At 34.9% G+C, this 23009-nt stretch overlaps 1 protein-coding gene across 1 annotated transcript; it reads right to left on the bottom strand.

The window, feature by feature from the left end:
* Window positions 1–21679: 21679 nt before the first annotated feature.
* Window positions 21680–22577, bottom strand: LOC112724064 (ethylene-responsive transcription factor 3). The gene has a single exon (XM_025775355.3). It carries the CDS (start codon window positions 22441–22443, stop codon window positions 21883–21885), a length of 561 nt encoding a protein of 186 aa, XP_025631140.1. The 5' UTR covers window positions 22444–22577; the 3' UTR covers window positions 21680–21882.
* Window positions 22578–23009: the final 432 nt, after the last annotated feature.

Raw genomic sequence — 23009 nt, 5'->3', positions numbered from 1 at the left:
TCTTTTTAGTGCTAAAATCCACTCCTAGGGTTCACTTGGTGAGTGTTTGGGCTGAGTTTTGATGAGATCCACATGCTATGATGCCTCTAGGACATTGAACGCTGGCTAGGGGATCCTCTTTGGGAGTTTGGACGCTCGTCTCTACTCCTTGGGCACTGAACGCCTGAAGGGGGCAGAAGACTGGCGTTGGATGCCAGTTTTGGGCCTTCTAATCTGAAGAAAAGTACAAACTATCATAGATTGTTGGAAAGCTCTGGAAGTCAGCTTTCCATAGCCGTTGAGAACATTCAATTTGGACTTCTATAGCTCCAGAAAAGCTCTTCCAACTGCAAGAAGGTCAGATCCGGACAGCATCTGCAGTGCTTTCTCTGTCTCTGAATCAGACTTTTATTCCAACTCCTCAATTTTAGCCAGAAAATACCTGAAATTGTACAAAAACATAAAAACTCAAAGTAGAATCCAAAAATATGAATTTAACACTAAAACCTATAAAAACTTAATAAAAACTAAACAAAACATACTAAAAATGATATGAAAGCAATGCCAAAGAGCGTATAAAATATCTGCTCATCAATGAGGAGAGCCAAATTAACTTAGCACAACAAAAAAAAAAGAACAGAAGATGGAGAAACATAGCCCCCCAAAGAAGGAAAAAAATCATAACCATGGGCCAACGGATCCCAAAGAAAGAAGTAGCAAAAACCCATGCAAATCTACAAGAGAAACATACTGAGAGAGTAAGAAGGGAGGTAACGAGCTTCAAATAATGTCAATTCTAACTCATGACATTAAAACGAAAAAAGTACTCAATGCTGATAGAATGTGAAAAATGAGAGACATAAAAACAAATGAGACACCGAAGAAAAATAAGGAGAAGCAAATACATAAGGACAGTGAGGGTGGTCTTTACTATGTGGAGCAAGTGTCTGAAGATGAAGATGAAGATAAGGGTAATAGAGTTATATGTAGCAAGATCAATAACAAATGGGAAGAGGAGATGATTGGGAACGTAGAGAGAGGAATGCATTTGAAGAGAAAAATAAACATGATACCAGAAGAGCAAATGATGATGATTGAGTTTGGAGGAAGCATAAATGCAGCAAAAATGGAGCAACACAAAAGAGCTAAAATAAATCCAGTTCTTTTTCACTGAAGTTATGAGTAGCAGAGGAGGTATCATAGGACATAAGGCAGACGATGGCATAGACACTGACAATAATGAGGAGTCGTACCAAATCATGCCCCCACCCAGTCATGAAAATCTTAAGTTGGAACTATGGCGGTAGCTACGACAATTTTCGAATTAAAATGTCTATGTAGATAGAACAAGCTAGCCATTTTATTCCTTATCGATACTAGAGCTAAGAAGGATATGATTAGGAGAATTAGCAAGATTCTGCAGTTTGATGACTTTATTTGCATGGAACCTTGGGATTTGTTCATAGGCTTCGGTATGAAAAAAATATGGATATTACTATTTGTTCTTGGTGCCAGAATTTTGTTTCCACTTGGATTAAAGATGAAAAGAAATATTATAGGAAGTGCACTTTTATTTATGGCAACTCGACCTCCAAAAAAAGAAGGCAACTATGGAAAATAATTTTAGCAAATAATAATATCACAGACGAGCCTAAATGTTTCTTAGGTGACTTTAATGAAGTGCTTAGCCAGAAAGAAAAGGTTGAAAATATGTCAAAGTCAAGAATCCAACTTGAAGAATTCAAAAAGTTTGTCAATTACAAAGCTTTGATGGACATGGAGCTCAAAGGAAACAAGTTCACCTGGTTTAGCAATCCAATAGATGGTGTTGTAATTAGAGAAAGGATTGACCTCACCCTGGTTAATTGGAGATGGAGTGAACTGTTTGATAACGCAACCCTCACTGCACTCCCTGCAATATCCTCCGACCATTGTCCCTTACTTCTACAACTGAAATCAGAATTGAAAATCCCCAAAACCTTCAAGTATGAAACATATTAGGAGGATAATCAGTGCAATGAAGTCATCAAAATGGGTTGGGATAAGGATACTCACAGCCAAGAAGAATGGGGGATATACCTAGGAAAAATGAATAGTTGCAGAAAAGAATTAAACTATTGGAGTAGAAGCACCTTTAAGAGGGTTGATAAAGAGATCATCAAGTGGAAGAACAAGCTACAATTGCTCCAAAATTATGACTTTACACCACAATAGCAACACCTCATCCAAGAGGCAAAAAGCACGATCTTCTAACTCTGGGTTCAAAAGGAGAAATAATAGGGCCAAACGACTAGGCTCAAATAGTTTCGATGGAGAGATAAAAACTCAGCTTTTTTCCATGCCTCAACAATTCAAAGAAGAAATCGTAACATAATTGACAGGCTAAGAAACAACAATGGTGAATGGATTCAAGGGCCGAGTCAAATTATGAATTTTATTGAAGGTCATTTTCGCAATATTTTTACCTCTAGAGGTAGGGTAGATATGAAAGAATGCCTAAGAAAAATCCCCAAAAGAATGACAAAAGACATGAATAGAAAAGTCATGAAAGCAATTACCGATGAGGAGATAAGAAAGGCAGCTTTTAGCATGGAAAGCATGAAGGCACCTAGACCAAATAGTTCAACGGATTTTTCTAGCAAAAATACTAGGGAGTTTTCCAAAAGAGGTGTGTGAGGTTATCAAAGCTTTCTTCAAAGATGAAAAACTACCAAAGGAGATCAATGAAACTCAAGTGGTGCTTATCCCCAAAATTAATTAAGCTGAAAACCTCAACCAGCTGAGGTCGATTAGCTACTACAACTACATTTACAAGATCATTTCAAGATTGATAGTTATCAGACTCAAAGGTAATCATGGACTAGATCATTTCACCAGTTTAGAGTGCTTTTGTGGGTGAGAGATTAATTCAAGATAACATTGTCATTGTCCAAGAAGCATTTCACGCATAAAGAAAAGGGGGAAAAGGGGTCACATGTCCTGGCAATTAAACTAGACATAAACAAAGCGCATGATAGAGTGCAGCGAGACTACCTGGAAGAGGTTTTGATAGCCTTCGGCTTTAGGACAAATTGGATTAAGTTTATCATGGAAATAACTAAAGCATATGGAGAAATTAGGAATTACCTTCGGCCAAGACACCTTTCTTTAGACCAGAGTAAATATCAAGGAAATCTTTGGGATACTAACTTGGGGCAATCTGGAAAAATACATAGGATTACCAGCTCAATAAAAAATATCAAAGAATAAATCGTTAGGGTGGATAAAGAAAAAAATAGTTGATAAGATTCAAGGGTGGAAAGAAAGTCTCCTTAACCAAGCAGAAAAAGAGGTTCTTATCAAATTAGTAATACAATCTAGTCCAACTTATGCAATGAGTGTTCTAAGATTTCCTAAGAATTTCTGTAAATGACCATGTGCAAAAATTGTTAAATTCTGGAGGAGGTTGATGAGCGGATATTTTATATGCTTTTTGATGTTATTTTCTTAGTGTTTTCAGTATGTTTTGTTAAGTTTTATTATGTTTTAGTAGGTTTTAATGCAAAATTTACTTTTTAGATGCTACTTTGAGATTTTGTGTTTTTTCTATGATTTTAGGTAAATTTTGGGTGAATTTAGCAAGTTTTGGCAAAGTCTGATTCAGAGGCAAGGAAAGCATAGCAGATGCTGTCAGATTCTGACCTCCATGCATTCAAACAAGAATTTCTGGAGCTATAGAGGTCCAAATGACGCGTTATTAATGGCGTTGGAAAGCTAACTTCCAGGGCTTTCCAGCAATATATAATAGTTTATACTTTTATTTGATTTGGACAGCTCAAAACGGGCGTTAAACGCCTAAACTACCCCCTAGTGGGCGTTCAACGCCCCAAGAGGATCAAGGTTGGCATTGAACGCCCAAAACTGGCGTTCAACACCACAAAGGGGAGCAAGGAAGCCGCATGGACACTCCCTAGTGGGCGTCCAATGCCCACTCCTTCAAGTTAGAAGCCAAGCTCAGCCCAAACACTCACCAAGTGGGCCCAAAAGTGAATTTTCGCACCATTAGCTTAGTTTATTTCATTTTTGTAATTTCTAATTATTATTAAGTCCTTTTTAGGTCTAGTTATTAGTATAAATAGAAGGAAGATCACCTTTGTTAAAAAAAACTTTTGATCTTCAGCCCCTCAGAACATATCACACGTTACTTTCTATACAGTATGAGCAACTAAACCTCCTAGGTTAAGGTTAGGAGCTCTGCTGATTCCTATGGATTAATGCAATTACTTTTCTACTTCAATCTTTGTTTGATTCTATTCTATGATGTATTGTTATTCTTTATCCTTATGTATCCCGATTCTACATGAGTTCCTTACGAGTCCTGACCCGGATAGTATTGAGCTACAGCTTGAGAATGCATCACGGGTTCCAACAAGTTATCTGGGCTAATTGGAGTATATGACATAAAACCTCGTTAGTCAAGGGTAACTGAGGTTCCTGTGGCTCTAAATGCTAGAATCATAGAGCATCATTCTCTGATCCAGAAGATCCGACCTTGTTGGTGGTGTTTTGAGTAGGATCATCAACAAATTGAAGTGCGTGCGCTTCACCCTCCCCTAGATTGATCTAGCCTGTTTGGGTGTTTGGTTTGGACCTGAGGAGATTAATGACCATGACCAATAGCTTAATCACTTATAGCCTTGCCATTGAAGGAATCATTCATCATTGGAGTAGTGAGTATGACGTATTAATCTAGAAGAAGAAGCATCTCCGAAGCCTTAACTGATCTTTTATTACTGTTTCTACGTGTTATTATTATTGCTTGTTTATGCACCTACTACAAACAACAACTATATTTCTATTCACCTGACTAAGATCTGCAGGATAACCACAGCTTGCTCAATCTGGAAATCCTCGTGGGATTCGACCCTCACTCCCCTGAGGTATTATTTGGACGACCCAGTACACTTGCTGGTTCAGTTGTGCGAGCTACAAATTTGCGCACCAGAGGTCAGCATGAAAGAATAAGGGAATACACTGAAAAAATTGGGAATATGTTTGTGTCAGCAAGAAGGAAAGAGGGTTTGGGTTAAAGGAATTTGTTCATTAAAACACAACACAATTAGCAAAACAAGCATGGAAAATTAGCAAGAACCCAGAAAATTTATGGATGAAGGTTTTGAAAGCTATTTACTATCCTAATTCAATTTTCTAGAGAGCCATAATAACAAAAAATAATCAACTTGGATATGGAAAAGTATCCCAGAAGGAAGGGATTTCTAAAGGAGGAATGGCAAGTAGAGTTTGGAAAAAAAGACAATATAGATTTATGAGATGACAATTGGATATATGGGAGTTTCAACACCTTGTACATAGGAAAAATCAAAGATATTATTTATTCAAATAGAGAGTGGGATGTCCTTATGATTAGAACCATGTTTCCTCAACATATTAGTGACAAAATCTTGAGTACCTCGATTAGCAAAATAATAAGAAATGTACTCTTCTATATCCTCACAAGAAAGATGGTAATTTATATGATCAAAATGGGCAATCATATAGTAATTAAAGAAGAGGAAAAGAAGGGAGCACAAAACATAGCAACAACAAGCACATATTCGAAGGAGCTATGAAAAGAAATATGGGACATGTAAGTACCACAAAAGATCAAAATGTTCTTTTGGAAAGTAGCTAACGACATGATACTAATAAGAGAAAATTTATTAAAAAAATAACTAAAATTGTCTTTGTCCTATTTGTATGTAAGAGGCTGAGACTACGAAATATGTTAGCTATTGTGCGAGTGGACTAGAGCCACATGGCTTGGTTCACAAATTCAGTGTGTCCCAACAAAGGAATTAGTTACTTCACTGGAAATTTGGCTGCAAGATATTTTTAGAAAAAATTAACTCAAATTTAACACAGGATAAAAAAGAGAGATGGAGTAAATTTTGGCATCTAATATGGACTATCTGAAAAACTAGAAATGATGCAGTATTCAACCATTCGAATCCTGATCCTCTAGGTACCATATTCTCAATAGTAATTCAGGAGCAGAATCTTAACAAAGCAAATAGAACAACCAGCAACCAGTTTCAGAGTCAAAGGACAAGATGCAAATTACCTATCAAGTGAAGGCCCCAGCCTAAACTCAAAATTAACATCGACGCTGCCTTTTCTAAATACACAAATGAAGCAGCAGCAACAACAGTAGTTGTTGTTAGAGACTGAAAAGGGGATATCAAAGGTGGATCTATATCTAAATTCAAGTCAATCACTAGCATCTTGGCAGAGGCCTGGGCAACAAAGGAAGCATTAATCCTAGTTAAAAAAGTGGATTTCAAGAATATAATTATAGAATCTGACTACCTTACCTTGGTCGAAGTAATCAAATCTGAAGAAGAGCTATGAAAATTGACACTATTCTACAAGATATCCAAAATATCCAAGTTGAGTTGCCTCATAGTGGCTTCATCTAGGTTCTACGTGGTGGCAATAAACTTACTCACATGGCAACAACTCTCAAAAGCTTCAACCAACTTCCCTCAACTTGGTCCACATGCCCCCTACCTAGCTATCCAGAATCTGCTCGTCGCACGGCAAAAATCAACAACATCTTCTAACAGGCCAATAGGTATACCACCGAAGTCACAAACCACCAAGCCGAGCATTAATCCCAATTGAATCTGGAATTGATGTGAACCTCCCTTTTCGGCTAGCAATGACATCCTAATACAGTAGTTCCAATCAGAGGTTAAATCTTTCCTCCGTCCTCTCTGTCTTGTTTGCCTGCAGCACCAACAGGCAACCAGAGCATCGTGTGGGATTGAAAAATCCTCCCCTCCCAACCACCACATCTCCTTCACAAATTAGTCTAACATCCATTATCGGAATGGAGTCCCCTATAGAGCCGTAATCTTTTTCAATTCAGCGCAACATCGTTTTCGTTGCAACCATCCTTGGTTGCCTTACATATCATATAACATATGTTCTCTCTCTTTCTCTCGTTTTCTTATTGAGAGTTGTTTGTGTTTATTTTAATTTGAAAAGGGTGGTTATAGGGAAGGTGATGCATGAGCATCTTTCCTATCTTTTCCTAGTGAATTTGCATTGGAATTGTTAAGTTTAATCAAGATTTAAATACTTTTTAGCCACTACGAATTCTACTTTGAGTTGCGTGCAATTCTGTTTATTTCAGGTAGTATTCAGATGGATTTCACGGAGTTTTGTAGCAGAAAAGGGAGAAAGTGAATGATGCTGTCAACCCCGATCTTCTTGCACTCCAACAGAAATAACTCGAGTTACAGAGGTCTAATTGACGTGATTCTAGTGGCACTGGGAAACTAACTTCCAGAGCTTTCCAACGATGTATAATAGTATACCATTTTTCTCCATTCTGAGCGGTCAAGATGGTGCCTAACTTGGTTTTTCTCAAGTTAGGCACCAGAAGATGAACAAAGCCTCCAAGTGCTTGCTGCCAGGGTGGCACGTTAGGCGCTAGTGATCATCAACACGCCCAATTGCTCGCTGCCAAACTCAAGTCTAACTTCACTTTAGGGAAGTTAGGCACCACACCAATGACAAGACATGGTCCCCACAGCTCCTCAAGGCCCGCACGAAGATCTTTATTAATTTTTTATTAAACTTTATTTTATTTTAAAATAGGAAAAGATATTATTTAGTTTTAGAAAATATATTTTACATTAATTAGGATTAGATATAAAAGGGAAAAGAATCAGCCCTTCAGGCCTCTTCTCTTCTCTCATACCTCATTCCGCAATTTACAGTTTTTCAGAATTCTTGTTTTTATCTCTGAGCCATGAGCAACTAAACCTCCACAGTTAAGGTTAGGAGCTCTGTTTATTCTATGAATTAATACTATTACTGTTCTATTTTAATTCATGTATTGATTTCAATTTCAAGAATTGTTTTCGTTCTTTATCTTATGAATCTGGGTGGAACGGAAGTATGACCCTTGTTCTAATTGAGTTCTTGTAAAACTTGGAAAAGCTCTTTGCTTGAACAACAGCTTGAACTCTCCTAAATTTCTAATTATCTAGACTTAACGGGATATGTGACATATAATTCTCTTATATTTGGATAATTAGGATTTCTGTGGAAGATAAACTAGAATTGAACTTAACCCTCTAATTGGAATCAAGTGACCAAGAAATTGGCGGTTGATGAAGGTTAGAGGAGACTAAAAAGGTCTAAGGATTTAGGGTTTAGTCACATATAGTTTGCCATGAATTGAATCTTGCATGATTAAAGTAGTTGGTAAGAAAAGTTAATCCAAAAAATAAATATCTCTGAAACCTTAACTGTTTTCTCCATATATTTCACAAACCGTTTACTGCTTGCTTTTTGATATTCTGAATTTACTGTTAATGCTTTTGAACTCTCAAAACACCATTTTCTGTTTGTCTAACTAAGTAAATCACGCAATCATTGTTGCTTAGTCCATCAATTCTCGTGAGATCGACCCTCATTCACTTGAAGTACTACTTGGTACGACCCGGTGCACTTGTCGGTTAGTTTGTGGGTTATAAATTTCGCACCAAGTTTTTGGCGCCGTTGCCGGGGATTGACTGTGATTGACAACTATAAGTTGTTTGATTGCTTAGATTAGGTGTTTTAGCTTTAATTTTATTTAATTTTTCTCTATAATTTTCAATAATTTAGTGCTATTATTTTTCCTTAATTTCTGAAATTAAGTTTGGTGTTACCTAGTTAATTTTATTTTAATTTTCCTGTTTAATTTTTTTTTATAAATTTTGAATTTTTTAGCTTACTTTTAATTGCAATTTTTGAGAATTTCTTGCTTTAAGTGTTTAGTATTTTATTTTATTTCTTTACACAGGTTACTTCGCTGGGAATTGTCTACACTCTAACGTAGGAAATCCAACTTTTCTTATTTTCTGTTTGTTTATGAGTAGGAACAGAGACAAGGAACCTCTTATAGATTTTGATCCTGAACATGAAAGGACTTTGAGGTGACGCTTGCAACAAGCTAGACTTGACAAGGCTAGTGAAAATCTAAGTGAGAGCTTTGAAAGGGAAGCTGCAGAGTCCATTATGGATCATAATCGTACTGTTAATGCCAATGTGGCAAATCTGAATGAGAATGAACAACCTAGAAGAGTACTTGGCTCATACACTGCCACCAATCCAGATATCAATGGGAACAGTATTGTGGTGCCTCTTATAGCTGCAAACAACTTTGAGCTGAAGCCTCAGTTAGTCACTTTGGTGCAACAGAATTATCAGCATCATGGACTCCCGCAGGAAGATCCAAACCAATTTATTTGTAATTTCCTGTAGATTTGCGATACTGTAAAAATGAATGGAGTGAATCCTGAGGTTTACAAGCTCATGCTCTTTCCATTTGCTGTGAGGGATATAGCAAAGCTGTGGCTAGATTCTCAGCCCAAGGAGAGCCTGAACACTTGGGATAAGGTAGTTACTGGATTTTTGTCCAAATTCTTCCTGCCACAGAAGCTGACTAAGCTAAGGGTGGAGGTTTAGACCTTCAAGCAGAGAGATGGTGAGACCCTCCATGAAGCCTGGGAGAAGTACAAGCTGCTGACCAGGCAATGCCCCCCTGACATGTTTTCTAAATAGACTCAGCTGGAGATCTTTTATGAGGGCTTATGTGAAATGTCCAAAATGTGTTTAGATAATTCTGCAGGTGGTTCATTACACATGAAGAAAACGCCTGAAGAGACTACTGAGCTTATTGAATTGCTTGCTAACAACCAATATCTTTACTCCTCTAGCAGGAATCTTGTGAACTCTGGGACTCCTCAGAAGAAATGCGTCTTGAAAGTGGATACCTTGGATGCTATTCTTGCTCAGAACAAGGTTATGTCTCAACAGATTAATATACTTACTTAACACTTGAGTGAGATACAGGTTTCAGCTGTTAATGCTCAGAATTTCCTTCAAGAGGGTCCTTATGACATGAATGGTAGCTTCATGCAAGGTGAGAACTATGACTATGCTCAATTTCCTTCTGAACAGGTCAACTATATGGGGAATACTCCTAGAAAACCCAATAATAATCCATATGCCAAGACCTATAATCAGGGTTGGAGAAATCACCCAAATTTAGGGTGGAGAGAGCAACCTCAGAGGCCACAGAATTTTAATAATAATTCTCAAGGCGATTTTCAACAGAATAATTTTAATAACCGCCAGTTTCAGTCATTTCAACAACAACCACCTTAGCAAACAAATTCTCAATCACAGAAGAACACTGATTTGGAAGCACTAATGACGAGTTTTATACAGGAAACCAGAGCATCAATTAAGAACTTGGAGATTCAAATGGGTCAATTAGCCACAAAAGTTAATGAAATTGATCAAAGAACTACTAATAGCCTTCCTGGTAACACAATTCCAAATCCAAGAGAGGAGTGCAAGGCTATCACCTTGATAAGTGGACAAGTGGCAAGTACGAAAGCACAAGTTACTGAGGAGTCGGTTGAAAAAGAAGCTCCAGAGTAGACTGAAGACACAGTAGTACACGCCCCTCCTAGGCGTGCAGACAACCCTTTTCCAGTTACTCTTGACACACATCCGACATTGTCTAAGGCTCCTGAGTACAAGCCTAAGATGCCATATCCTCAGAGACTTCAAAAGGAGACCAAGGACAAGCAGTTTTCAAAGTTCTTGGAAGTTTTCAAAAAGTTACAAATCAATATTCCTTTTACTAAGGTTTTGGAGCAAATGCCTCTCTATGTTAAATTCATGAAAGAGTTGTTGTCAAAGAAGAAGCCTTTAAAGGGAGATGAGATAGTGGTATTGACTAAGGAATGTAGTGTTATAATTCAGAATAACTGACCAAGGAAGATGCCAGATCCAGGGAGCTTTCAAATTCTATGTACCATTGGGAGCACCACCTTTGAGAAAGTCCTATGTGATCTGGTGCAAGCATAAATCTAATGCCCTTGTCTGTGATGAAGAAATTACAAATCCAAGAGGCACAACCCACAAGGATAGCATTACAGATGGCAGACAAATCTCTAAAGGCTGCATATGGATTAGTAGATAATATCTTGTTCAAAGTGGGTAAGTTCTTCCTCCCAGCAGATTTTGTGATTCTTGACACGGGAAAGGATGAGAATACCTCTATAATCTTAGGAAGACCATTCTTAGCCAATGGGTGAGCTCTGATTGATGTGGAAGAAGGTGAATTAGTGCTTAGAGTGCATAATGAGCAACTAGTCTTTCATGTCTTCAAAGATGTACGTTCAGCAGGTGAAGAAGAGAGGTACATGCAGACGGAGCTTATTGATCCAAACCTTCAAGAACCCCTTAATGATGCACAACAGAATCTGCAACTCAAACCTCCTTTGGTGACAATCAACAAAATTTCCCCTGACATCAAACCTAAGTTTGGTGTCGAGAATGCATCATCCACCAAGGAGGAGGTTCTCAAAAAGAAGAAAATACCCAAGGAATGGAGAAATAAAAAGATTCCCACTGAAGACTTCTCTCCGGGAATGAAGGTGGTATTCACTGCATGCCCAATCCTGCCTCATACAGTGAATAAGATCCTGTCTCTTAAGCATATAGAGTTGATCCATGAGAGCACAGAAAAGAAGTTCACCGTGTGAGGGGTGAAGAGCTGAGCCCCTATGATCCTCCTCCCTAGAGGAGCTGACTGTCAAGCTAGTGACTATAAAGAAGTACTTGTCGGGAAGCAACCCAATGTTTTCGTATCCTTAAGTTTGATTTTTACTTTGATGTTTTCTATTTATTTATTTAGTTTTATTTGAGTTTCTATTATTTTCCTTTTTTTTACGTGTATTTGGATAATGCAGAGTGATTAGAACAGAAACAGGTATATTAAGACAGAATTTCGGACAGCCTAGAAGAAGATGTTGCAGACAGGGTGGCGCCTAACTTCAGAAGGTGAAGTTAGGTGCCACATACAGATTCAATTCGGAGAAGCCGCTGGAGGGATGGCGCCTAACTTCACTCCTTGAAGTTAGGCGCCAGTCATGCGTACCATTTAAAGTTTGCTACTGGATGGGTGGCGCCTAACTTGAGTTTTACCAAGTTAGGCACCAAAGAGAGGCATCACATACGGGAGGCCTGGCGCCTAACTCCTCTATCTTCAAGTTAGGCGCTAGGGAAGATAAACACCTCAAGTTAGGCGCAAGATTTCCTTAAGTTAGGCGCCAGCCTCTCTTCCTAAGTTAGACGCCCCTCTCCCCTTTATATATATATATATATACCACCCCATCCGTGACCCCCCCTCGTTCCCCATATATATATATATATATATATATATATATATATATATATATATATATATATATATATATATATATATATATATATATATATATATATATAAAATAATAAAACATATATATATCCAAAAAAATATTTTAATTAATTTTAACCTCTCTTGTCCTTTTATTATTGTCTTCTTCTTTTGTAAAAATTGTTGTTTTTACTCATCCGTGTACTTTTTAGGTCTCTCCCTGTTTTCAGATTTTCTTTGCTTGAGGACAAGCAAACTTTTAAGTTTGGTGTTGTCGCTTCACTTGTGGCTTTTCTGTTTATTTTAATGGCATCAAAGGGAGGCAAATCATCTTCACGGAGGAGCACAACCTGAAGAATGAGACGACCACTAGGATAACTGAGGTGGTTGAGTTCCTTTCATTCTATATTTTCTTTCGTTCTTATTATGTTATATTCCTGTTTTCTGCTATTTTACTTGAATGTCTGCATGATCTTTAGTAATCTTGAGTCCTAGGTTCTATTTTAATTGAAGAGATGTCTCATGTACCGTTCACTGAGCTTGAATCTAAAAAAAAAGAAAAGAAAAGAAGTGATGTATTGCATGAGAAATTGAGTTTATATTAAAGAGTAGTCTTATTTACTTAAATGTGGTGGTATTATCTGTGACTTTGAATGCATGATATGAATAGTACATATTTGAATTTGAATCAAAGGATGTTGATGTATGAGGAACAAGAATTTAGAGAACTATTATGAATTCTCTGAAGTAAACAAAAGCTTAATCCTTGAAGCAAAAGAAATAGCAAAAGAAAAATAAAAGCAAGGTCCAAGGCTCTGAGCATCAATGACTAGGGAGGTCAGACATGATTAAAAGCTCAAAGAGTTGTTTTCCTAATCATATGCTTGTGGTATAAATGTGTCAAGTAACTCTTGAGACAGAGCACTAAGAGTCAAGATCAAGTGCATTTAACAGAGTATGCCAAAGGCTTTGAGCACCACTGTCTGGGAGTAACTGAAAGAAAAATCAGAACCAAAAGAGAGTTCCTCAGTTAAGTGCTTGTGGTGTTTTTGTGTCAAATAAAGCTTGAGACAAAGCATTTAAAGTCACGGCTAGACTCAAGGTGCAAAGCACCAAGAAAAGAGAATGAAAGAAAATTTGTTGTGTTTAAGGATTAAACCAAAGTATAAAGGCCAGAGAATTCATAATATTATTCGGATTCTAATTCCAAATGACAATGACACTCCTCATATTCAAAGGATAGTGAGATGCCAAAACTATTCAGAGTTATAGTATATAAACCTCACTTTGAGAAGAGACGGGAGCTTAATTGAGTACTCACTTCTCATGCAAATTCACATCCTAAATTTATATTAGTTTTGGTTGCTTGAAGACAAGCAACAATTCAAGTTTGGTGTTGTGATGCGTAAGCATCTTTCCTATCTTTTCCTAGTGAATTCGCATTGGAATTGTTAAGTTTAATCAAGATTTAAATACTTTTTAGCCACTATGAATGCTACTTTGAGTTGTATGTAATTCTGTTTATTTCAGATAGCATTCGGATGGATTTGACGGAGTTTTGTAGCAGAAAAGGGAGAAAGTGAATGATGCTGTTAACCCCGACCACCTTGCACTCCAACAGAAATACCTCGAGCTACAGAGATCCAATTGACGTGCTTCTAGTGGCATTGGATGGAAAGCTAACTTCCAGAGCTTTCCAACGATATATAATAATATACCCTTTCTCTCCATTCTGTATGGTCAAGATGGTGCCTAACTTGGTTTTTCTCAAGTTAGGCGCCGGAAGATGAATAAAGCCTCCAAGTGCTTGCTGCCAGGGTGGGGCCTAACTTCAGAATAGTGATCATCAACATGCCCAATTGCTCGCTGCCAAGCTCAAGTCTAACTTCACTTTAATGAAGTTAGGCACCACACCAATGACAAGACATGGTCCCCATAGCTCCTCAAGGCCCGCACGAATGAAGATCTTTATTAATTTTTGTTTAAACTTTATTTTATTTTAAAATAGAAAAATATATTATTTAGTTTTAGAAAATATATTTTATATTAAATAGGATTAGATATAAAAGAAAAAAAATCATCCCTTCGGGCCTCTTCTCTTCTATCATACCTCATTCCGCAATTTATAGTTTTTCAGAATCCTTGTTTTTTTCTCTGAGTCATGAGCAACTAAACCTTCAATGTTAAGGTTAGGAGCTCTGTTTATTCTATAGATTAATACTATTACTGTTCTATTTTAATTCATGTATTGATTTCAATTTCAAGAATTGTTTTCGTTCTTTATCTTATGAATCTGGGTGGAACGGAAGTATGACCCTTGTTCTAATTGAGTTCTTGTAAAACTTAGAAAAGCTCTTTGCTTGAACAATAGCTTGAAAATAATTTCTCCTAAATTTCTAATTATCTGAATTTAATGGAATACGTGACATATAATCCTCTTATATTTGGATAATTAGGATTTCTATGGCAAATAAACTAGAATTGAACTTAACCCTCTAATTGGAATCAAGTGACCAAGGAATTGGTAGTTGATGAAGGTTAGAGGAGACTAAAAAGGTCTAAGGAATTAGGGTTTAGTCACATATAGTTTGCCATGAATTGAATCTTGCATGATTAAAGTAGTTGGTAAGAAAAGTTAATTTGAAAAATAAATATCTCTGAAATCTTAACTGTTTTCTCCATATATTTTACAAACCGTTTACCGCTTGCTTTTTGATATTCTGAATTTACTGTTAATGCTTTTGAACTCTCAAAACATCATTTTCTGTTTGTCTAACTAAGTAAATCACGTAATCATTGTTGCTTAGTCCATCAATTCTTGTGAGATCGACACTCATTCACTTGAGGTACTATTTGGTACGACCCTGTGCACTTGCCAGTTAGTTTGTGGGCTATAAATTTCGCACCAGAAAGAATGGGAAAATTAATGAGGTAGTTAGAGTGAATAATTTTAGGATCCATTTGCTTTGTTTTTCCGGACTTTGGTCTTGGTCCATGTGGGTCTTCCCGACCCAGACTCCGTCCAAAAAAAAAAGTATCAATTTCATTTAGTGATCTAAAAAAAAAAAGATTCATATCATTTTTCCCTACTGATGTTTGCATTGTGTATTTTTTATATATATAAATTATTAACAAAAATAATTAGCATTTAATAAAATTTAGAGTATCAAAATTTTAAAAATTGCATATTTAAAAAGTAATAGGAGATTAACACATAACCATTAACCCAAAATTTAAGAGAATATAATAAACTTATTTTAGATTAAATACACATGATATTAAGGGAGTTTAGAGGCTGTAATGCACGTTTAAGAAACTTTATGACATTGATTTCTTTGTCTTTTTATAAAGGGCTAAAATTAAGTGTAAAAGGCAAAGGGTAGTGATAGTTAGAGTGTGCAGTTAGTTGTTGAGAGTTTGTTATATTGTTGGTGTGATTCCGGTTTGGATTTCTCGCGCTTCCCTTGCCTCTATGTGTGTATATAAGAGGTGGGGTTTGTTTTTTCACACACAAGAAACTTCATTATATGTATAGCTTACTTTTAGTTCTTAGTGCAATAATCATTTCTTCTTTTACTCTTTATGCCACAAATGCTTTCATGGTATCAAGAGCTTTAGTCTCATGATGTTCTTGTTGATCCTTTGTTCATCTTGAATCATCGTCCATTTTCCTACAATTTCTATATTCATTTTTCTCTGTTACAATTGCATCATTTTTCATCACGACTTCATTGATTTTTGGATCTATGAGCAAGAAAACACCATTGATTCTGCTCACTGAAAGACTTGATGAAGACAAACTTCAATACGTAGAAGCATGCGGCTTGGCTCACCATTCATACTCTTGGCATGGAAAAACATCTTGACGGTAGAAATGCCCCTATCATATATGAAATATGTGTCATGTCATCTCAAGTTGTTTTTAAGATTTTTTTTTATTTATTTTTTTAAGTTTTATAGATTTTTAATCAAATTTCTTATGTTTTCTAGTAAAATTTTATAATTAATCAAATATTTAGAGTTGTGTTAGTATTATTGTATTTTTAGCTATTTTTGTCTCAAAATAATCGAAGATTAAAATCTTTTTAAAAAGAAAATACAAAAATTGGTTCAAAAACAGTTCAATCAGACCTAAGAACATGTGAACCGAACCCAGCCCAGCCCACACACACAAGCGCGCTCGGCTTCTATTGCCACAAGCCCCGCGTCTCCTCTAATTCCAAGCACAAGCCTAGCATCCCTCACTCCAAGTCCAGCGTCCCTCCTCCATTTGCACACACAAGCCCGGCGTCCAACATTTCTTGGAGGTGCAAATTGGGCCTACGCCCACATTTAAGGTTGCAAAGCATGGCGTGCATCAAGCCTCAACTCCCAAGATTCAATGCTTCAACACTTAACAAGGCTCAAATTAGTTATCAATTCGGTAGAAGCCTTAATCACATCTGAAGATTGAAGATTTAAGAGATTGGTTATTATTAATTCCTTTTAGAAAGATGAAGATTTGGTTGTTATGATTTATTTTTAAATTAGATTTGAATTATTATTTTGATTTGAATTTAAAAGTAGGAAGTTAGTTATCTTATCTTTTCGAAAGATAAACATTAGGGTTAGTTTTGAATTTGAATTTTAGATAGAACTTATGATATAAATAAGTCACTGATCCATCGGACACCTCTCTCATAATTAGGGCTAGTTTCTTTTCTATTATGAGTTACTAAACTTCCTTGTTGAAGGATAGGAGTTCTGTTTGGTTTCAAGTGTTTTCTTTATTTTAATTCATGCTTCTTTACTTTTTTAAGACTGAGTTTTGTCCTTCGTCAATAAGGGTTAGAACTATTAGAAAATATTCTATATCTGTTTTGGATTCTGATTTTATATTTGAAAAAAATTAATTTTGGAATTGGCTTAAAACTCATTTCATAATTTTTACTTATCTAGCTCTAGTTCGAATATGTGATATATAATTCGGCTAGTGATAGTTCTTAAAGGTTGTGTGGCTTAAGAATCGAAACCTTTCTTCTCCTCTTCTCTTGATTAGTTGACAAAGGATTGGCAATTAATTGAGTTTAGAGAAATTAAATCAACAAGAGATTGGAGTTAGTTATAAATGATTTACTATAAAAAAGATTTTTGCATGAATTAAATAAAAAAACATAAACATGGTACTTCCAAGAATCAAACATCTCCGAGCCCTTATTCAACATTTTCATCTATTGATTTCTTCTAACTCCAAGCATTCTCTTATTCTCTTCTCCGTTTCTCCTTTTATTCAAGATCCACAGTCCAAAATCCAAGGTTTGATCGATCTAATTAGATATTACTTACCTCAGTCCATTAATCTTTATAGGAACGATATTCACTCACCGTGGTATTACTTGAACGATCCGATACACTTGTCGATATCCGTGAACTTTAATTTTTACTCGTCAGTCAGCATCCAAGTCTGATTCAACTACAAAACTAGATGCAGCTAAAGAAGTTTTACAACAACCATTCTTCAAGAAACCTCAGCATACAAAGAATGGAGGTTTGTGCCATCAAGTTTCTAAGAACAAAATTATGCAATGCACTAAATTTTGTGAGACTTGGGCCGTCCAACAATTTCTTTTCAACCACTTTCAAGACTCGAGTTCAAAGCCTCAACTCCCAGCTAAAATCAGTGAAAAAAGTGGGGTCTATTTCTAAATACTTGGCGAAAATTAGAAAGTTCATGGATTCACTACAAGCAATTGTATATCACATGCATGATAATGACCATATACAAGCTAACAGAAGAGTACAATGACTATATCACCTCTGATTTCAAAATTAGGTTCTTTTTCGTGTGTGAAGCTGAATCTTTTCTTATTGCATATGAAGATATGCTAGAAGAATTCAGGACTCCATCACAACACATTCCTTTGGCTAACCTCACAATCTTTCTTCAAAAGTTCTGGTAAAAGTGCTCAATTTTGCCAAGGACGTGGTGATAGATTTAATGGCAGAGGAAGAACTTCATGAAATAATCAAAGAACTGACTGTCAGATTTGTGGCCGAAATAGACATGGAGCTTAATTTCTTTCATCGCTTTGACCAAAATTTTCAACCAAATTCAACTTCTGCTTCAAGCTCAATTCATGTCCCATATTCCAACTCTCTTTCCCCATCACCTTCATCATCTTTTTACCGACCCCGAGCATATCTCATCATCATTCCTTCCGCTTCGTCAGTATGTAATTCAACATGGTTTTCTAGCTCAGGTGCTAGCATTTGTGACACCTGATCATGGAAATCTGCTTACTTATGCACTAAATAAACACTTCAGAATTTGATCAGCTCTTTGTAGGTAATGGATTAGGTATATTCAAATTCACAATCACGACTCTTCAATTTTATATAACAAGAATAATAATGCTTATTTTACTCAAAAACTTTTAAGTGTTTCTAAGTTCGCAAAGGAAAACTAACCATGTTTACTTTGAATTTTTGGCCTAAACATTATAACATTCTTTATTAGGATTCACAAGAGCTTCTCCTTTAGAGTTTCACTAAAGGTGGCATATATGCATTTGATGATTTGATTGTCCCTAAATCTATTCCTTCTTTTACAAGATATCCTACTTGCTTGTACACAAATAATCCCTCTTCATATAGTTCAGATCCTAGTACTTTACACAATAATAACATTGTTTGTAATTCTTTCTTTACCAATAAAAGACAAGAATCTCTAGAAAAAGTAGCTTTAGCAGCAATGTCATAGATATAGTGATCTTGAATTGTGGCATAAAAGGCTTGACCACACTGCTATGCAAAATATACAAAGGGTGTTGCAGTAATGTAATATTAAACATACATATATCAATAAAATCTGATAATTCTTTGTTTAGTATCTGTAAATTTTGCTCTATGAAAAACTACATGCTTTACCATTCTATGATTCTAAAATGGTTTATCATCAACCACTTGATCAGCTTGTCTTTATTGATATTTGGAGTTCAACCCCTGTGAATTCATAAAGTGAATATGGATACTATCTTAGTCTTGTTGATGCTTGTTCAAGGTACACTTGTATTTACTTGCTAATAAATAAATCTCAGTCACTGTCATGTCTTCAAAATTATAAGAGTTTCACAGAAATACAATCTGAACAGACACTAAAAGCTATTCAGAGTGATCATGGTAAGAAATTTCTGTCAAAAGGTGTTTCTTATTTCTTTGCACAAAATGGTATTTAACATAAATTGTCTTGTCCCTACACGCTTTCATGCATAAAGTTCAATGTGGTGAAATACAATTAACTTTCATAGTATTTTAATTTGGACAATGCTAGAAAGTCAATACTTTCAGTTAAAAAGGATAAAAAAATTGGTTAGTACGTATTGATTTAAATGTAACACAAAAACAAACATAATTATTAGTTATCTAACAGTTTTTTTTTTTTTTTTTTTTTGAGAGCATGGGAAATAACATGTGCCAAGTTACTTTAAATGTTTTTATTCTATTCATAAAAAATAATGTTTTATCCGAATTAGGTTGGCATATATCTTTGAAGTCAAGTGTATGTAGAACCTACAATGAAGTTTGTAATGATATCCCCACTTAATAATGAAGTCTTGTTGATTATGATGAGCATATCATACTGCAAATGGCAGCAACTATACTGTATATTTGGCCTCGATAAATTTACGAGCAATGAATTTAGTAGTTAATTGTAATTTATAGACTAATATTTTAAAAATTGGACCAATCATTGAATTATTTTAGCTACTAATTTATTGATTTATTGGTCTAACAATTTTTAATTGTGGTTTAATTAAAATAATTGTTTTATAGTAAAATAATAAATAAATATTTTTAAATATAATTATAGTCTAATATAAATATTAAATTATTATCCAAATTTAAAACACTACTTGCAATTGGAGTGAATAGGTTAAAAAGCTCAAAAACAATGACAGCGTGACAATCGTTGGCAATGTCTCACTCCTTGCTATGATGATGGAGACTACTGTAAATTAAGAGTTTTTTTTTTACTTTTTAGGAAAAAGAGTTGAGATTTTGATGAAAATGAAGATTGAGGTTGGAGGAGGCTGCTGTGCTGAACCTGACCTTTTTTTATATAATAAAGTGCAAAGTAACGTCGTTTCTGAAAAATTAGTCGAGTTTTGAATCGGTTCGATCGATCGATTCAATAATTTTTAAGTGATTTTATATTTAGCGGTTTTTTAAAGTAAGTCGAACTATAATGATGTTCGATTTATGGTTGAATTAGTTAAATTAATCGATCCGATTCAATTTTTAAAATTGTAGTATAAACAGAATCAAATTCAATTATTTTGTAGCAGTTCAGAAAATTAAATATTCGCATAATGAATAGTATACTAGTTAAAATTAATTATTTATTACTAATTGAATTATATACTGTTTTATTACGACATCTTTTAACCTGATAAAGAGATAGGTCAAAAAATGATGTTGCATATTTGAGTTCTATTTAAAAATTTGAGACTAGCTAACGAGTTACCGCATATATAAAACGGTTATGAATGAACTAATCACTTAATCAAATCAAGTCCATAGAATCAAGCAGTTATATATATGAAGTATTTGTTTCGAAATACGAGATCATATATAATTAAATACCAAATATTATTCCAGAACCCCATCTTATAACCAATAACTCCATGGTTTATTATTAATGTTATCATCACCATTTGTAATTCTCTACGGCACATGCTTTACACTCTCGGGTTTCTCTATACACTAGTTTTTTCTTCTTTGTTAATTATGCAATTCATTCCATCTCCTTTGTCTTTTAGAACTGACCATGCATCTTAGTATTTGCCAATTCCGAAAAGGAGAAGAGTTTATGTGTGTGTGTGTGAAGGCAAACTAGTATACACTACATGCATCTAACTACTCCAAAAAGTTCAATAATATATATAGCTAATGAGTAATAATAATTATAAAAAAAAGTATGTAATGCTATAATAGTAATCCTTATTATTATAAGATATGAGACCAATAACTAATAACAAGTATAACCATTTCACTTGTCCAATAAAATGAACATAATGATGATACACAAGGGATGGAGTAGTATTTGGAAAAAGCTGGAGAGTTAATTTTTTTTAGTTAATTAATAATTAGTTAATATTTTTTTATCTTTTATAATAATAAAAACTTAAATCCTTAAGTCTTTGTTCATTTAGTGTTTTGTTAGTTAAAAAAATTGGTTTCTTAACCAATTAAAACCGCTATCATATATGTGTAAGGGTATGAAATCTTTAGGTTGATCAAAACTTGTTAATCTTAGATAAGTTCATTAAATCATAAAACTCAATTTAGGGACTAAGCTTGTACTCAGAATTTATGGATTAATTAACTCAAGTGTTTGATAAACCTTGATTATCATATATATAGATTTATGCATGCAACAGAAATTCGATCAAATATATATAAACTAAAATATATACATAACAGACAGTAGATATATATCTCCATTTCAAAGTGTTGCAAATTAAACATACAACTTATTGTTTTAGAACAAATATATATAGCTAGGGTTCAAAGGAGAAGGCACACATAATATATATAACAATTTTGGAACAATAAGATTATATTATTATTAGCTAGGTTTATTCTTTAATTATTTGAATTCATGATCTTTTTCATCAAGCACTGAAAGAAGGAGCTACAATAACAGAAGAATAAACCTTACAACATCCAAATGAAAATCCTCCACTACCATCAGCTGAACCTTGTTCTTCAGGGATGGGGAAAACAAGAGTATTATTATGATCCTCAAGAATGGATGATTGCGAAGAAGAGACAAATGGATCCCTGACCATGTGCGAAGAAAGCGCCATGTGGCTCTTCATAACTGCATGTTGCTTAAGGAGCTGATAAGCCCTTGGATTCTTGCCAAGAATAATGGTGCTACAAGCACCATGGGTGATTGGAAAATTAGTCTTAGCATTTCTTCCTCTAAGAAGCCTTGCAGCATGGTCATAAGCAAGTGCAGCATCTTCAGCTCTATCATAAGTTCCCAACCAAAGCCTTAGTTTCTGTGAAGAGTCTTTGATCTCTGCAATCCATCTTCCTGAAGGCCTTTGTCTAACCCCAAGAAACTTCTTCTCACTCTTTTTTGAATTACAAACCCTATTATTGTTATTCTTCATTTTCTTGTTTTTCTTTTGATGAGGTTGGTGTGATGAGGTGCCTAGGTTTTCCATTGAGAGTAGCTTAGTATAGGAATGAAGAATAATGGGGTTTTGATGATCAATGATCACTATAAAGCCTTATTAATTTTATGTAACAATTTAATGGGGTTTTGATGATGATCATGATGAGGTAATGGCATGCTGTGTTTGTCAGATTTGGCTTTGTTTTCTTCCCTAATTATTATTATTTTATGTCAGTAATTTGAATGCACAAAAAACACCATGAAAAACCTTTATATAAAAAATTATAGTGATGAGAAATTTTTTTAAATAATAATCTCCATCATCAGTAGAAATCACTTAAAATTTATTTTTTTATAGATAAATAATTAAACTCCTGTTATTGTTAAAAGACTAAATTAAATGAGTTAATGTTAAATGTAGTTATTTTTGTAACTTTTAAATTGTCCGTCTTATTAACAGGACGATTAAAAGATTTAAAAAAATTATCGCTATTTATCAAATTTGGTGGTGTTTATTAGAATGTAATACTCTTATTATTTATCTTATTGATTAAAAACAATTAAAGATGAATGAAAGGAAAAATGTTAGAATCTTTTCATAAATAGATTTTTTAT

Source organism: Arachis hypogaea, chromosome 11 (genome assembly GCF_003086295.3).
Source record: "Arachis hypogaea cultivar Tifrunner chromosome 11, arahy.Tifrunner.gnm2.J5K5, whole genome shotgun sequence".
Taxonomy (NCBI): Eukaryota; Viridiplantae; Streptophyta; class Magnoliopsida; order Fabales; family Fabaceae; genus Arachis; species Arachis hypogaea.
Note: the sequence above shows the minus strand (reverse complement) of the source record. Positions and strands in the feature narration are given on the sequence as shown.

Excerpts from the sequence above, each read along its gene's own strand:
- LOC112724064 (XM_025775355.3), bottom strand. The coding sequence starts at position 22,443 with ATGGAAAACCTAGGCACCTCATCACACCAACCTCATCAAAAGAAAAAC.